General features: G+C 37.8%; 1 protein-coding gene across 1 annotated transcript in view; it reads left to right on the top strand.

The window, feature by feature from the left end:
• ptgfrnb (prostaglandin F2 receptor inhibitor b) overlaps positions 1-16,062 on the top strand; it is an 82,446-nt gene extending 66,384 nt beyond the window's left edge. The window contains exons 12-15 of the mRNA XM_079263746.1: positions 9,585-9,771; positions 9,891-10,009; positions 10,176-10,226; positions 12,500-16,062. Of these exons, the coding sequence (XP_079119872.1) occupies positions 9,585-9,771; positions 9,891-10,009; positions 10,176-10,226; positions 12,500-12,612 (470 nt within the window). The 3' untranslated portion in view covers positions 12,613-16,062. The remainder of the gene's footprint in view (positions 1-9,584; positions 9,772-9,890; positions 10,010-10,175; positions 10,227-12,499) is intronic.
• The last annotated feature ends 1,332 nt before the right edge of the window (positions 16,063-17,394 follow it).

Below are 17,394 nucleotides of genomic sequence, written 5' to 3'. Positions count from 1 at the left end.
AATGAGGGAAACTCTGCTTCCCAATGGCTTTGTTTCTCTGAAGCTAAATGGTGTTTTTATAGTGTTTAGTATTCCACTCTACCAGCGCTGTACTGCTTTATGGAGCAAAGAACACACACACAGTTTCATTAGAAGCTCTTGTCAGTCTTTTGTGCGTCTGTGTGTGTGTGTGTGTGTGTGTGTGTGTGTGTTTTTTAAACCTTGGACTCTCCTCAAGGGATTAATCCAAAGAAATCCAATCAGACTGTCTTCATTTCCACCGACAGCCATTTTAGTTTTATTAGCGCAGACAGAAGCCAGATATTCTATTAGAGATGCGCCGGAGTTTCTCTTCTGCCATCCAGTCAGCAGAGTGAACGGCTGTTTCTGCTTAATGAAGCCGTTGCACGAGTCTGGAGCCATTTTTATCACATTTAAACCCAACATTGAAGATCTGAAATTTCAGACTTCACGGCTCCACTGCCCAATTTCCAGGCCGGACGGTTGGGGTGCAAATAAGCCACGTTGTGTGAAGACGTCTTTGGATATGCAGCAGAAACATGCTCAGATAACAGCTCACACTTCTGGACTAGCTCTCCCTCAAAGGTTTTTTTTTTTTTTTTTTTTTTTTTTCTCCCCCCTTCTCTCTCTTTCTCGGTTGCTTACATGAAAAGTATGGAAGTAGCTGTGTGAAGACTGAGAAATGAGGGTTTCAGGGAGACGTTCAAATGTTTTTTGACAATCCAGAAAGCTTTTTTTTTTTTTTTTTTTTTTTTAAAGCATGCTGCACCCTTTAATGTTGACTTGCAGCACGTCGTACAGCGGAGCAGTTATTGCTCGTCATGTCCAGATTGTCCCCAGTCGTGTACTAAAGGCCCGTCGTCCTCTTTGCACACATTTTACATTCTTTCTTCTGTGCTGAAAATGCAGCATTCCTGCTTTTCTCCTTCCATTAGATGAGCCTCAAAGCATGAAAATGGTTGCTCGGGTGTGTTTTTTGCAGCGACACGTGCACGCTTCTCTGCTTGCGCTGGCTGCTCTGTGTGCAGTTAACAGGAAGGCTGTAAGGCTGCGTAAATAAATAGTTTGTAGTTTATCAAGTGACTGCTGGGATGGAAGTTCATAAGTTCACAGAGGGGGGTGGAAAGGTCTGCATGGGGCAGACAGCGTAAGTCTTGTCTGAGCAGAGGAACAGCTGGTGGGAGATCAGATGTTGCGCCTCCCGTGAGGAAGGAGGGTGGGGTGTTTCTGGTGATACATGCTCTCTGAAGACGCAGCTTGAGATGTGGCGCTCGCTGTTGATTTATGACTGTATTAAACAAAATAATCTCCGCCATCACTAATCATTTCAAATCCCCCCCCCCCCTTAACTCCCCTCAGTCTCTGTCCTCTGAACAAAGAACGTGGAGGCTGGACTCTCACTGTGAGCGAAGCTGAGGCGTTCCAATTATAGCTCAGTGCCTCGAATGTTGTTGTCGTTTTTGAAACAAGCAGGCAAGTTCACGCGTCAGTCCTGCGGAATTATGCAAAGTGTGCCTTTGATCATCCACGGCAGTGTCAGAAACTAACCTCGTGTTACTGAAGTGTCAGATAAATACACATCTTTTGGCTGTCAACTGGGTACTTAAATTATGCGAGTATATTAATGTGAAGGCATTATGTAACGGGTTGAGGTGGTTTTCACACGTTCGGTTTGTAGAAAAGGTCTCTGAAGAGAAGAGGCCAAGAAAATGTATCAAACTGAATTCATGAATGTTTTTATTACCTAAGAAAAAAACAGAATTAGTTGTTTAGTTAAATAACCTGTTTGTTTAAATTTAAAGGGGGGAAAAAAAATCACATTTCACCTTGAATAGGGATGTGGATCTAACAACTCCTGATGCAATTCAGAATCAATTCTTGATTTAAATTGTGAAGCAAAAAAATGCAGATTTTTTTTATTCTTCCTATTCGATTTCCCACTGCTATTAAACAACCTCAGAAGTAAGGTCAAATGGAGAAGTTAACCCTTGATGCATCATCTTACCTGAACAGTGGGTTGGTTGGTTCTTGGGAAAGACACATGTCTTTGTTGCTGTTCCATTTGATGTGTTTTTGTACCAAAGCATGAAGATAAAATGTCACCATGAGTGGAGAGTTTTTTTTTTGTTTTTTTTTGTTAGTTTGTTTTTCCAATGATGAAAACAGTAAGATGCAATATTCCAGTTTATCCAGGGACATGATTGGTACCCTAAAAGCATTCTGCCTTTGTGGGATTGTTAAAGAAATGAACTGCAGACATCAGATGACTGATTAAGTTTAAATCAGCTCACTGTTTGATGTTGTGTGACCGTTGGCTGCATGTCCACTTGACATCCATAAATATTAAGATAAAAGACAACTTGAACCATAGAAATAAACTGTTTTGTTTGCATGGGCAACAAAAGAACTCATAAAGGTTTAGTTGTAAGAAATATATTTCTGTCGACATGTAGTTAAGGTCAAGACAGTCGTGGCATTGCACAAAAACCAGGAAAAAGTTGTGTTTTTTTGTTGTTTTTTTTTTTTTTTTTGTATATTTTATTTATTTATTGTTTTTGCATGTTCTACAACGAAAGACCTTTACACTTTATTCCGAATATTTCGGCAGAATATTTCAGTATGGAATTAAAGTCAAATGACTAAACATTCACACCAGTGACAAATTTTCATTGACTAATTTTGTGAGTTTTATGTTTTTTGAACTTCGGTTGATTTTTCTTAATATTTGCATCCGATAGATTTATAATTGACTAATCAGAAGGCACTGCGATGGACTGGCGAGCTGTCCAGGGTGTACCCTGCCTGTCGCCCAAGGCCAGCTGGGATGGGCTCCAGCTTCCCCGCGACCCTGAATTGGATTAAGCGGTTTAGAAAATGGATGGATGGATGGATGGAATCAGAAGGCATGTTGACTTATGGATCACTAGTTGTGAGCTATGCAGGTTTCAAACTTTGTATCATCATGGCCGATTGTTTTTATTATTTCTTCTCTGCTTCTTGAAGCAAACAGCGAGCTGCTGAAGCAGGTCCTAGAAATGTCCCACAGGCTTAAAGTCTGTCCTGAAGAGGCCGTCGTCCTGGTTGAGCTCCTAAATTAAACAATGAAACTCCCCAAGTTCTCCAGTTTTCTCAAATGGTATTAACCCAGTGTCTCTTTTTGTCTTTTCTTCCGGAGCATCAGCACACTGTTGTCGTGACTTGATGTGGAATCCACATTATCACCTTGCAAGTTTTAGAATTTTTATAATTTTATTCACATTTTTGCATCGAATTTGGTATGCAGAAACGTTGATAATTCACCTCTGAATTATTCACAATTTTCGGTGTGTAAAGGCTTTAAGTGACAGATATGACAAGCGGAATGCAGCTACCATTAAAAGCATCCTTTATTAAAGTTTTGTTTTCAGCATTATGCTGGAAATTGATTATTAGGAACTTGATCAGTGACGATAAATTTGTGGCACGCTGAAACAACCTATGTGCTGATCTGTTTTTAGAATTTGCAACACATGGAACACCTCTTTGCTTGTGCAGCTGGTCCACGTACAAGTATGATCCTTCAAGTTCATGCTTTATCAGAAACGGTATTAGCATTTTTAACATTTTATAGACTTAAAAAAAATAAATACTTTCAAGATTTTTTTCCATCTCCACCCAAATATTTGTGATGTTTGTGATCCCTCAGGACGGGAGTGTTGCATGAGGTCACAGCCCAGGAGGCCGGTATTTCTATCAGACATCAATAATCTTGTGTAAGAACTGGGTTTTGTTTCACCGAAGCGTGGACCGGTGGGAACCCTGACTAATAAATGCATCAGGTTGGAAGGAGGGGGTCCTCCCTGTATTTCACCACACTTATTTGTTGAGCATCTCAATGGAGTAAAGACGTACCGTAAAGGCTAATCTCTTAGTTTTCATCTTAAATGTGGTCTTAAATTTCAAGCTCCAGTTTAATTTAAGATCCCAGGAGCGCACAGTATCTGGTATCAAAATCTGTAAATATTTTGCCTTAAAGACGCATTAAAGGGAGATTTTCTCTTCCTCAATGCAATAACCTGCAGTTGGTTTTATTATTTCTATTATATACTGACTTTTCTGCATGGATCACCATTTAAAAAAAAAAAAAAATTACTTGCAAATTTCTGAAAAAATGTTCTCAAAAACATTGCAGCTTTGCCCGTTTGGTGTCTGCTTCCACCCAACACCAGTGGATGAACGGCTACTGATGTACAAGAAATAAAATAGACAAATGCATTTCTCCATAAATATGTATTTAAATTATATTTTTATTGCTAGAAGCTTTGCTGTGATGTCATTAATTGTTGGCGCTGTTCATTTTCGTAGCACTTTACAGCTAAACTAGTGTAGTTTTATCTAGCGGTCTTGGCTTGCTGTGAGGAAACATGTTGGCTTTGTAGATGATGCCCTCTCTCATCGTGTCAGAACTCTGCTCTTCAGTTGATTCTGGTCAGCGACTCTGCAGGGGTGTGTGTGTGTGCGTGTGTGTGCGTGTGTGTGTGTGTGTGTGTGTATATGTGTGTGGTCATTTGACCCCGATCACCCTATCTCTTTATGTCACCTCCTGTTTTCTCCTCTTTAGTTGGATGGAGCGCTCAGCTACTTGCCTGTGTGGAATAAAACGGTTCCCCCTCTCTCTGCTGTCCTACTATATCTTCATCACTAGTATTATCATCGCCATCAAATTAGCCAGATTTATTAAAGTGTGTATATATATATATATATATATATATATATATATATATATATATATATACACATATAAAATCATCCTTACTAATACAATTGAGGAGGTATTAAAGAACTTTCTTGACCATTGACATGAAAATTAATTGCATCTTGATTGTTTCGGCCTAAATCTGAAACGGCCGAATGAGGAGCGGTAAAGCTGATTTGCCAAAATTACTTCCTGGTGTCCAGTTTGTCCACTTGTCCACTAACAGGAAGTGACTGATTTAGACTTCCCAAGTTAAAGTAGAACGCAGGATCATACAAAGAAAGGCGGAAAGAAACCATCATCATGGTGCACTTGGAAGCAGGATATACAAGTGGAGAAACTGGCAGATTTATCAGATTTACAGGCAGCACCATCATGTCTGAATCTTTGTGCTGCTTATTCTATTGGTGGCTAGAGGCCACTTGAGCCCAGGGAACTCATTACAATGTTGAAGAAAGCAGCCTGAGATGGTATGAACTTTATGGCATGATGCAATTTCCAGCTTGAAAATAGCTGTTAGAGGATACACTGTGGTCATAAATGGAAGCGCAAGCTCAGCAGCAATATACAGGTAGGCTGTGGCTTTTATGTGGCTTTTTCTCAAGTTGTCATCGAGTGACATAGAAGGACCCATCCTGTCACTGCCCAACTTTTGCATCTGGGGAAATGGTCTGTTGCTATGGCCCTTCCATGACCTTCTTTTGTAATCAGATTAAAGATCTGACTACCATCAACAAGAGACTTTCATTCAGTTTACTTTTTGTTTTTTTTCTAGTTTTCTTTTACGTCATTTTGAAATGGTTATGCATGAAAATTTAAGGCAACCAGCACATTCTGGTCTTCAAAGGACACTGACGTTCATGTCATGGTCTTTTTTTTTTTTCTTTCTTTAGTTTGGTTCAATTATCAGCAGATCTAAATTTCCAACCACGTGCATGAAGTTTATGCTGCCATGACCCACTAAATCCTTAATGTGTTGTATTCTATATCTGTAGTTTCTGACCTATTGTATTATTTTAAAGTAAAAGCTTTCTTCAAAACGCCTTCTGTTGTCTTCTGCCCCCTGGTGGACACCATTTTGCACTACAGTAATTATATCATTAAAAAAAACTTAATAGTACATAGGCTTTTTTTCTCAAATTTTCTGTCCAGTATTACTTGGATAAGGCTTTAAGAGGTTAAGTGTTGAAGTGGACAGTTCTCTGGTCTTTATTAAATGGATCAAAAAGGAAAATCCACTAAAATTAGCTAGCATTACGCTTTTGAGTGCAATGAGAAAGTATTTAGTTTCATTCAATCAAGTGACTCCAATAAATGCTGATATTTATCAGCTATGATTTAACTCCAAAGTAACAGGATCAGAACTGCCACATGTACACTAGTTTTCAACAACTAGCCACCAGCGCTCAGGGCTGCCAGCGTGTGCACAGTAAATATAAACCCCTATGTTCGTTTGCTAAAAAAAAAAAAAAAGGTGTGTTTGAACAATCAAACTGATGCACATCAGATAAGCTGAACCTGGACCACCAAAAAATATACGTTTTGGTTCACTTCAAGTAAAGCAGATGCAGGAGTGGACTGCGATCTATGTGAGCAGAAACACAAGTTGCAGCACCACCTCAGGCCAGTAGGGGAATATGTTACTCAAAAAGTTCAGTTTGTGGGAAATGAAACTTGGACCTGCTGAATGTCGGGGACTAATGAGCAAAAATAATAACCTTGCCTAATTTCCAGAGTGGTAGAAAAAAAAATGGTCTGACACAGCCAGCGGGAAACGGTCTATTATCTGTCCTTCATGTTGTCTTAACCTAGAGGCTCGTCCTCGGGTCAGTATTAATAATTACTGAAGCAGCTGTGAATACACTGTTTCCCTCAGAACACTCAGGGTAAAAAGCACTACTGCTAACATTTTAATCGGCTTATTTTAGCTGGCACACATGAGTTGGTGAAACTGTGTCACTGTAGTGTTGATGTGGGGTTCTGTTACCTTATACTGTAGCGCGCTGTATTAATTATGAGTGATTGGCACAGATCAAGTTATAATTTAATGAGCAGACAAATGCACTAATTTATGACTCTTGGAGGCATGAAGACGTGTTGAAGTGTTGAAAAGAACCTAGCTACCTTTTCACAGATTCTAATGAATCTTTTGTGTCTTTTGGCGACATTCACCACTTCCTGCTTGTCTGGGTAGCTGACAGGTGAGATACGAGTGAAGCTGGTACCTATTTAAGAACTACCACCTGTCAAGGCCCTGGGGGTAATTTTCAAGTTAAAGGAACATGTTTCAGTCATCTGATTTCATAAATATCTTCAACAGAACCTGAGGAAACGTCTCCAGATTGGAATAGATCGTTGTCTTGGTCTAGTATCACATGGACAAGACAAATGGACCGAGGCCAGTGTTATTATTGCTGCTTGTACTTGTACTGATTTTTAATGATGTGGTACTTGAATATTAAAACCATCACGGAGGAGAGGGGGGAAAATCGAGGTGTGATTCATTATTCTGCTCTGGGTGAATCCACTCCTCGCCCTGCCCGCTTTTCTTTATTATATTCAGTCCATCTTTCCTCCTCTGTTCTTTCTTCCTCTTTTCTTTATCTTAGTCTTTTTTTTTTTGTCATCATTGCTTTTCATCATCATTTCTCTTTTTATTTTGATTGTCGCTGGAAAACGTGGCTTTCATCTTTTTTTTTTTCCTTTTCATCTGGATCCTTTATTTGTCTCCTAAATGACAGCTGATGACTCAGGCTCTGTGGAGTTTTTGTGTGTGTGTGTGTGTGTGTGTGTGTGTGTGTGTGTGTGTGTGGGGGGGGGGGGGGGGGGGGGGGGGGGGGGGAGGTACAGTGTTAATAGTCCCTCTCTCCCTGACAGACTAATGACTAGCTTGTGCTTCTTTCTGTCTCTCGCTCCCTGTCTCCTTCCCTATCTCTTGCTCTTGGAAATAATTAGCCTGCTTGCACCTCCTCTTGTATGTAAACTCTCAAATTTAAACTGTTGAGGTTTCTTGGTTGTTTCTTTGGTGTTTTTAGTGAAATTAGGATTCCTGCTGGACCTCTAAACAGTCTCGTCCTCAGTCTCCACTGTTAACCCTCATGTATCCATGGTAATAACACTAAAGATGGCAGAAAGGCCAAACAAAGCTGTCAAATAGCAGCCTGTTGTTGCACACGTTTGATCTCCTGCTAGCTTGAAGTACATGACACCAGCACAGCACTTTCGAAGCGAGAAACTCACCTTAAACAGCCTTTTATTAATTTATTTAGTTTAAATAAAGAAGCTGAAAATACTGAGTCATTTTTTAAGTCATTATAAAGTCCTAAAAGCAAGTCCTGAAATGTTTTAATGAGTCTTTTCATGCTTTCTCAACTTGTATTGAAATTTAGTTCTTAAATTTCTATTTTGTATATTAGAAACATCTAGCTATATATGCATATCATTATCAAGACATAAATTCATAAATGGATCTGTGTTTGGGTCACTGAAAAATGCTGTGACAGGTCGTTATTAGCTATTAGCCGTTAGCACATGCCGAGTTAGCATACCAAATAATTTCTTGAAGCTGGCACCCTCAATGACAGGGTCTTTCATCCTGTCTTTTCTCTGAGCTCTCTCCATTTGGTAAAAGTCCATCTGACGTTTACTATTTCTCTTTCTTTTTTACCCCTCTTCCCTTGATTTCCTCTTGTGTTTCTTTGCTGAATTTTTCAGGCTACTGTTTCTGGCGTGTAGCGCAGTGCTGAAAATTGAAAATGCTGCAATGTACAAAATAAATGTTGCTGTACCATCAAAATGACTAAATCTCTTTTTTTCTTTTTTTTTTAGATCAGTCAGATAGTACTACTGTACATATGTTTATTATTTATTGATAATTATGTAAACATCAAAATGATGTGTTCAGTGTCAGGAGGTTACAATTATAATATGGTAGTCTGTGCTTCCTTCAAGGTTTTCTGCTTTCAGCCTAGTAATCATGTCATATCATTGCAAAAGATTTGTCCTCATCAAGCCCAAACTCTTCCATCGTTTTGAAACTGATCCAGAGCAAATAGAGGAGACTCAATGGGATCAATGTGGGCTCACCCACAACAAGCTGGTATTAAAGAATTGCCAGTGACAGCAACGTTGTTTTTCAATGATGGGTGATGCATTGATGCAAGTTATAAACTGAGTTTTGGGGGAAAATATATATATATATATAACAAAAAAGTAGTTAAATGAATAAAATTCTACACTATATGTACTCCACAACAATTTTCTGAAGGAAAACGAAGGGACTGGTTTGGACCTCTGTGTTCACTCTTGGGCTTTTGTAGTAAAAATGACTCATTTCTGACAACTTAGGGATTTGTGGATATTCCTTATAAAATTTAAAAACAGTCTCATGCAAAAATTCATATTTTGAGTCCTTTATGGAGTTGCAGAAATAAATCATTTTACTTGTAAATTTAAAAAAAAACAACATTTCAGTAAAATTTGGAGTAGAGCTTTAAAGTACAAATTTTCACTTGGACTCTCTTTAAAGAAGATTGACAAGAACTGGGAGGGTGTGTTAAATTGAAGGGCACATTTAAAAGACTGTTCATTCGGGTATTACTTGCAGTCACTTGAGAAGACCAGTTTAAATTTAATCTGTGTGCTGAGTGAAGATAATGTGCAGCTCTGTAGGATTTAGTATGACAAAAGTAACAAAAGACTTACTAGGAAAGGGAAACTGGCTTCTTGTTTCTCTCTGTTTACACATTTATTTAGCTGATTTATACAATGAGTAATAGAAATTTTTTTTTTTTTTAAATGTTGAAGTGTTTTGTGTTTTTCTAAAACAGTTTCTATCTTTTACCCTCAGATGACCTGGTGTACGAGGTGAGATGGTTTTTCACCAAGCTGCGCGGTGAACAAGCGGCGGTCCCAGTGGCAGGAATCAACCGCTTTGGAGTTGTGGAAAAAGCCAACCGAAACTCGTCCAGCGACATTTCAATAGAACGCAAAAACACAAACACCTATGTGTTGTACGTTTATGGCACTCAGGACAGGTGAGCGACTCAAGCTTTTTACTTCTGATCCATCATTATTTAATATCCGTCACACTTTGTCATGATACAAACCAACATCTGCAGCGGCAGTGTTTTACTGTTTGTTGTGTGTTTTCCAGTGATAGCGGTGAATACCACTGCGTCGCCACGCCATGGTACCTGTCGGCCTCAACGGGAGCCTGGACTGAAGCTGGAGAGCTGACTTCAGGCAGAGTTTTCCTCACTGTCAAGTTTGCTGGTGAGGAAACTGTTTCTTCAAACTTCACACATGAGTGAACTATGTTGACAAGTCACAACAAACCTTAACTTGTTTAAAAAAACAAAACAAAAAACAAAAAAAAAAACAACTGGCATCAGATTTTAACATGTGATATTCTTTATTCTTCTTTTCTTTTCCTTACTAGTGTGGGACTCTCTAAAGATGCCTCTCCTATATGGTGCATCAGCCTCTCTGGGTAATTTAATCATTCATTTATTATTACTATTTTTTAATAGGATTTTTGCACTCTTGGATGATTTTTTTGTAAACAATCTTATGGAATAATTTTATTTACAACAAACTTTCTGTAAAGAAAAATGTAAAAACTTCCTAAACGTATGTAGATGAAGAAAATAATACGTTTAGAAATGATAAGACAAAGCTCAATCACACAATTTTGACAGCTTCACAGTTGCCTTAACCCTTCAAAATGTATACAAAGTAAAAGTAAAACATTTTTTTTGGTCTGTTTTCTTTCGGACAATGACAAGAAATACTAGTTTTAGTAATTAATTGAGTTTCTGGCTATTAATATCACAGAAATATTGAAATTCACTTTATTTATTCCATGGAAACTTAATGTGCAAAGGAGACGTCACGATAGACACAACTAGAAAAGCACTTGGAGAGCAGAAACCTTCACCAACGGCCACAGTTCTAAAAAATTCCTGGATCCACCATTCATCGCAATAAAAAAAACATTAAATAAATTAAGTAAAATTAAGTATGGAAGCCAAGAGCGGTCATGATCGCAGTTTTTTTTTTGGGGTTTTTTTTTTTTGTTTTTTGTTTTTTTTTTAACATTGTTATCTTGATATCACGTAATAATTATCTCTATCACAGGATAAGTTTTGTTATAACTAGATAATTATCCCCTGAACTAGAGAAAACGAAGTTGATTTTGCCATGATAACAGGATCATTTTCCCGTAATCACGAGAAACTGTGTTTAAAAAAAACATGCAACCATGACCGCTCTCGGCTTCCGTACTTAATTTTACTTAATTTATTTAATGAAACTTGATGTAACCACTGGGGAAAAAAAAAAAACAATAGGGGAAAATGACCACTCTCAGCTTCCGTGATTAAGTGCCACAGTATCCAAATCGGCAATTTAACAAGCGGATAGACGGGACGAAACTAGAGGATGCCTCCTTTTCTTTGTGAAAGGGACCAGAACCTGCATCCTGAAGGTAGCAGGATGTAGTAAGGCTTCAGTGGGTGTGACTTGTTTGTGGAGATCTGTACACCTTTCCTCAGGATGCTGGTATCCTAAAGGTCTTTATACGACTTCTGTTGCTGGCCTGTAATATTACTACCAAGTTTGATGATTTTATTTAGGATTTTTCTATGTGTGGGTGGAAGTGATCCAAAACAAGCAGTATAGTTAAATATCAGAATGGATTCAATGAAATATTTATAAAAGGTTGAGAGAATAGACTGGTAAACCCTGTAGCTACTAGAGTTTACGAAGAACGAAAAGGCGCTGTTGCCTCTGTTGACAAAATGGCACTGAGTTTTGTTTATTATGGAACCAAGATATTTGTATGAATGAAATTTTCAATGATTTCATTGTTGACTGTGAATGTAGGGGTGGTGAGGTGGCCATGATGGAAATAAATGACTAATTCTTTGGTCTTGGATACGTTTAACTCCAAGCAGTTATGCCTACATCATAATGAAAATGAGCTGAAACAATAATGGGATGGTAAAATCTTATTTTTGGCATTACATACCAAACAAAGTGGTAGAGGCAGCTGAGGTGGGTTTATTTCCGTAGATTTAGAATAAAATTCATTACAGTTACGGACAAATTTGTTCTACCACATGATAGTGCAGGCTGTTACAGGTTTTTCTTTTTATGTAATGTATTATTTCTTTGTGTATTTTTCTCATACATTTTAGAAGAAAATACATTAAATAAATAAATGTATAGAAATTACAATTAGAAATAAAAAATGCTCTGGTTTTCCCACTTTTAAAATTCAGTTATAGTTTTTGTTTTTTCAGGACACTCTTGTTACTCCACGATTTCTGCCAGCTTCTCAAATATTGAATCTGACAACTGTCAGGATGTTTAATTCTACACTTATCCATGTCTGACATCTGAGTAGCTTTGTACTTAACAGAACATCAAGTCTTATCTATATTTCTGTTCCTATGCTATTCTGTGCAGCGTGTTCTGCGTATGTGGGTGTTCGTGGATATTTTATGCACATCTAGATAGTTGCTTTTGATGTGAAGCTCTGATCCTACGTTCATTGTGCTTACTTCCTCACTTAAAGCGCAAGATGAGTGAATCTTTGCTAAACTCTGCGCTTCACTTTCCACTTTAAGAGTGGGTGTCCATAAAGGTTGCTAGATTAACAATGTGTTAATCTGAAGATACTAATGCCACTGCTACTGGTGGGAATTGAGCTGATGATTGTTGTAACAGTGATTAAAGTTCAACTTTGTTGTGTGTTTTCAGGTGTGGGCATCTTCTCTCTGATCTTGGGTTTGGTTTGTGCCCAGTGCTGCTGCCGAAACGCAGCACACACCCCACGCTCAAGCAACAAACTAATGGACCTGGAGATGGACTGACAAACACTTTCCCCCGCACCTACACACTGCAGCGCACACAGGAAGCACCAGACACACAACAGGCACACGCCCATCGACGATTACTGGGACACCCAGTTGTTTGCAGCCGATGGGCGGTGGGAGTAAAGTGGCTTTTAAAGGCCTGACCGACCCATCACCGTGCTGTTAAAGGTGCTTAGGACTTCTTAGCTCTGCAGTGGAGGAGCTGGGGGACTTTTATACTCACCAGTGCAGAAATAGCCTTTCAGACTTCCGTATCTGTAAAGGAGGCACTTCTAGTGAATTTTAAGCAGACATATTGGTTCCCCGTTATGATTGCAACCCTATAATTAACTCTGAGGAATCCAGAGCTTCTGAAATGTCACTGCCATCTGGGAATAAAGGACCTCTAAGCGGACTGATGCCTCTCTAACAACTAGGAATGACCAAGAAGTGTTCTCAAGCTGGATTACATGTTTTTCTTTCTTCTGATGCCAAGGCTTGATGCAAAGTACAACCTCTTTACAAATCTGATAGTTATCTGGACTTTCAGTGCACCAGAGACCCCATAAAAACCCAAGAGTTGGACATGACACCATGAAACATCCCTGTTAGTCTCTGCTAATGGTGTTCTGTTTAAGATGTTTAGACAACCTGAGCCATCCGTCTCATATAAAGGAGGTTATGGAGCAAACTTGAGGTTTATTTGGGCTGAAAATTAAGTGTTCCACATGCTTTCTGTGAGAGAGGTATTGCACTCCCACCCCAGAGTATTCCTACCTTCACAAGAGGACAAGAATGACCTTTATTCTCAACTCTAGTTTTTTGAAAATTCAGAGATTTTAAAATGAGACATTTTTTAAGCTTTACTATGAGATATGCAGTTAGTGTGTTTGTGTGTGAGATATACTGTACATGGTGCCAATATCTGATCTAATTAAGTGTGTTTGGTTCATATTGCCAGTCAAACACTTAAACAACCACTCAAAGTGGTGACAGCAAGCACTCCTCTTTTATAAATAGTCAGAAATATATCCAGATGTTATTTTTTGCCTGAGTCTCGTGTGTGTTTCGTACGCCGTGTGAGTGCTGTGAGACTAAGGGTTGCATGTACTGTTTTGTAACAGTATGTCATTTATAAGCAACATGTCTTCTTTGTTCAAAGCCTGCTCAATCCAGTAAAAAACCTAGCTGTCACTTGGCTAACAAACACTCGTGTGTTCACGCTGTTTTATCAGGGTGGTGCTAAAACAAACAAACAAAAAAAACTCAGTTACATGGTTCACGGATGCAGGTTTTTTTTGTGGGTAATTTTGCATGTTTTATGAGGTAAAGCTTCACAGTTTGGGAGTTGTGCATTGCTAGCTTAGCACAAAGTTAGCATCAGGAGAAAGGCTAATCTTCCTTGCTAAATTTATGTTTTCTTTTAATTTACCAACACACTTTAAGGATGTGGCTTTTATAAAAATTGCTCTTTTACATTTCCACCCTTCAAAAAAAAAAAAAAAAAAAAAAAAAAACTAACTGTGAAAATGTTGCTTGCCAAAATGACTTTTTATTTAGCTCAGCAGTGACACCAGTCTTTGTGCTAAGCTAGGCAACATCCCATGTCAGTCTCTGGTAAACTTATATTAAAAGTTTCCTTTTAATATTACTAAATATATGAAAAAGAATCAGAAACTTTCTGTATTTACAAATTTCAAATCCCTTTTTTAACAATTTCAGACATTTTGTCTGGATTTTGAGTCTTTTCATGCTGACTGACCCAACAGTGCTAGTTCATCTCATAAGGTTTCTAAAACTCTTTAGTTCGCTTGATTTATCCATTTAAAATCTTCTAATTTAATATATTTTATAAATTATGAACACTTCTAAAGTTTTGCCCTGTAAGCTATACATTATTTACTTTCTGCTATTCCTTACTTCAACTTCAACCAGATTTGGTTTAAATGTAGACCCAACATCCTTCTATTTGTTGTCATTTTTGTATAAATGGAATTATTTTCTGTCCATGAAGTTGACAAATTTACCAAATTTCACAAAACAGATGAACTATTCCTAAAGCAATACCATTATAACCAGTGAAAATCTCTTAAATTCTAAAACCATTTGAGTGACTTTTTGTAGCTAAAATTAATCATATCCCTCATTTGAAATTAATCAATTAAATTAAAATAATCCCTCTTTGGGAATAAGCCTGTCACATTACTTTGAAAATTGGCTTGTTTTACAGCAAGCCCACAGCAGGGTTATTTTTGCAGAACTAAAGCTTCCTGTATAACATGCATAATGTGTGGTTTCGCAGCAAAAAGTGAAAATTAGTAAAGATATCAATGCATTACTGTAAAACCGTTTCATTTTTAAATTGTACTTAGTTTTAATCATCTTTAGGGCAATTTTCAGCTTAGTCCAGTAAAAAAAAAAAAAAAAAAAAGATCCTTTGCTGTGTGACTGATAGTCCCCAAAAATGTAATTAAAAATGCCAATTGTTGCATTTTTGGTTTCTTAAAGGTAAGGTGTACTTAAAAGATTTTACGAGAACTTCCAAGATATGAACAAGAAAGGTTGGGTTTGCTGGCATGGAATGAGTCTGAATGAATCTTTCACTTAATCAATTTAAAGAGCAACTTTTGAGGAAACATCTATAATCCGTTGATTCTCTGTGATAATTCCATAACATATGAGTGAACCTGTGGTGACTGGTGAATCATGGAAACTGCTGTGTGAATGCACACTTACAGTCCGAGCAAAACACAAAGCAAGGAGGTTTTTGTTTTTCCTTCTGAACAATGTGGGCTTGAATGGGGCTTGTAGTGTGTTTCTGAATAATTGAACAACTGTTTAAGAGCAATAATCAGGCTGTAGTCAGGTGCTGAATTTTTTGTTCTTTTACTCAGTCAGAGGTAAAATACTACACTAGGTTTCTGAGATGATTAGTTTTACCTCTGACTGGATGTTGGATGTTATAATATTTCATTGGATTGTTGCATTAACTTGAAATCTGACACAAGAACCAGAAATCTGATGCTGGATCAAGGCATCTTTACAGCATCCAACCTCCTCAGACTGGTAAAACTGAACAAACATTGCAGTCATTAAGGTGACTGCCTTGTCCAGTCTCCTGACACTCATGTTTGCACCTCTGTATCCTGTCACAATCAGAGTTTTAACCATCATCCACAGCTTCAGCTCACAGGCGAATTATGACACTTGGTGCCAAATACTCTCAACAGCAAACCAAACTAAGTAGCATTGATGCGCACCACTGGACAAGTTACTGCAAGGCTTCCCTGATTTTTCTCTTTTTTTTTTTTCAGTAAATATGATGAAATTTCATGTTGGTTTTTTTTGTTTGTTTGTTTGTTTTTTAATAAATAGATTTGTAAGATGGACTCATTATGAAGCATTTGATTCTTACCCCCCCCAGCTGTAAGTATTTTGGGAATTTTAAGTTTGGTAAGTCTTAAATCAGTGTTGCCTAACTCCAAAAAGTTTGGGCTTTGTAAAAAAAACTGAATAAAAACCAAATGCAATGGTTTACAGAGCTCATAAACCCACATTTTATTCGACAGAATAGAAAGCAATTAGAAGTTGAAACTGATCATTTAATTGGAAATTTTAGATATTTTTTAAATTTAACTTTTTGAAATGAGAAGTCATCTTTTAAGTGTTCAGACAGGGTGATGTTTACTGCTGTGAATCATCACCGCTTTTAACAACAGTTTAAATGTCTGGGAAGTGAGACCAGTTTAAAGAAAGGAGAGTTGCTCCACTATGGTCTGATATAGGCTTTTAGCTGCTCAACGGTCATGGACCTTACTGGTCTGGACTGCAGGGACGTCAGTTCAGCAAACAAACTGTATGTTTGGCATTGTCTTGCTGAAATCTGCAGAAACAAACAGGATCACAGATAAGTGTCCCGCTTAGCTCAGATTGTTTCAAATGAGCTTTAGTCCAGAAATTTAGTCCAGAGGATGCTGTTTCTGAATCCTGTTCACTTCCAGCTGCTTTTTTCCTTTATTAAGCTTTAACTTGCATTTATGGATTTTATAGGGAACTGTATTCACAGACACCCCTGCGCACAGTGATTCCTCCTTGATTCTCCGAATCTGTCAGTGATGTTAGGATCTTCACACACTGAAATTTTATGAATTGATGTTGAACCTTTGTCCATCTTTGCATTTTTTTAAATTCTCTTTTTATATCCTGTCATGTCAATTATTTAATTAGTTATCCAACGCTCCTCCAGTTGCTTTTAATTTATGCTAATTACTTTTCCAGCCTTTTGTTGCCCCCTTTTCAACTTTTTGGAAATGTAAATCTGCCATCAAATTCATAATAAGCTATGATATTTCATGCTGTTTAAAAAAAAAAAAAACATTTTTCAACATCTCATGTTGTTTATGTTGGTAATAAAATACCATTTTATGAGATTTGCTAATTATTAAATTCTGTTTTATTGACATCTTAGTGTCAGGGTTGCATAAAATATCGAGCTCTTTCACATTTATATGCATATAATTGTAAAGAAAAATATCTCAGTATTGTGCTGAATAATATGTTTGGTAGTTCTGTGTGTGAAAAAATGGTTCTCCCACCACCACCACTAAGATGGAATTTCAGACTTCATCAGCCTTGCAGGCTGCCGCCTCCTTTTTCTCACTTGTATGTTTTAAAAAGCCTTGAGTTGCTTTAAAACGTCGCCGCTGGCTCATTCTGAAAGTAGTTTTTGGCCGACCGACGTTTGTCAGTGTGGCTGCTGAATGTTTCCACAAGGCCTGCTGTGGTCGTGATCATAGATCC

This window comes from Telmatherina bonti (genome assembly GCF_933228915.1).
Source record: "Telmatherina bonti genome assembly, chromosome: 24".
Classification (NCBI taxonomy): Eukaryota; Metazoa; Chordata; class Actinopteri; order Atheriniformes; family Telmatherinidae; genus Telmatherina; species Telmatherina bonti.
This window is presented reverse-complemented; position numbering and strand designations above follow the sequence as displayed.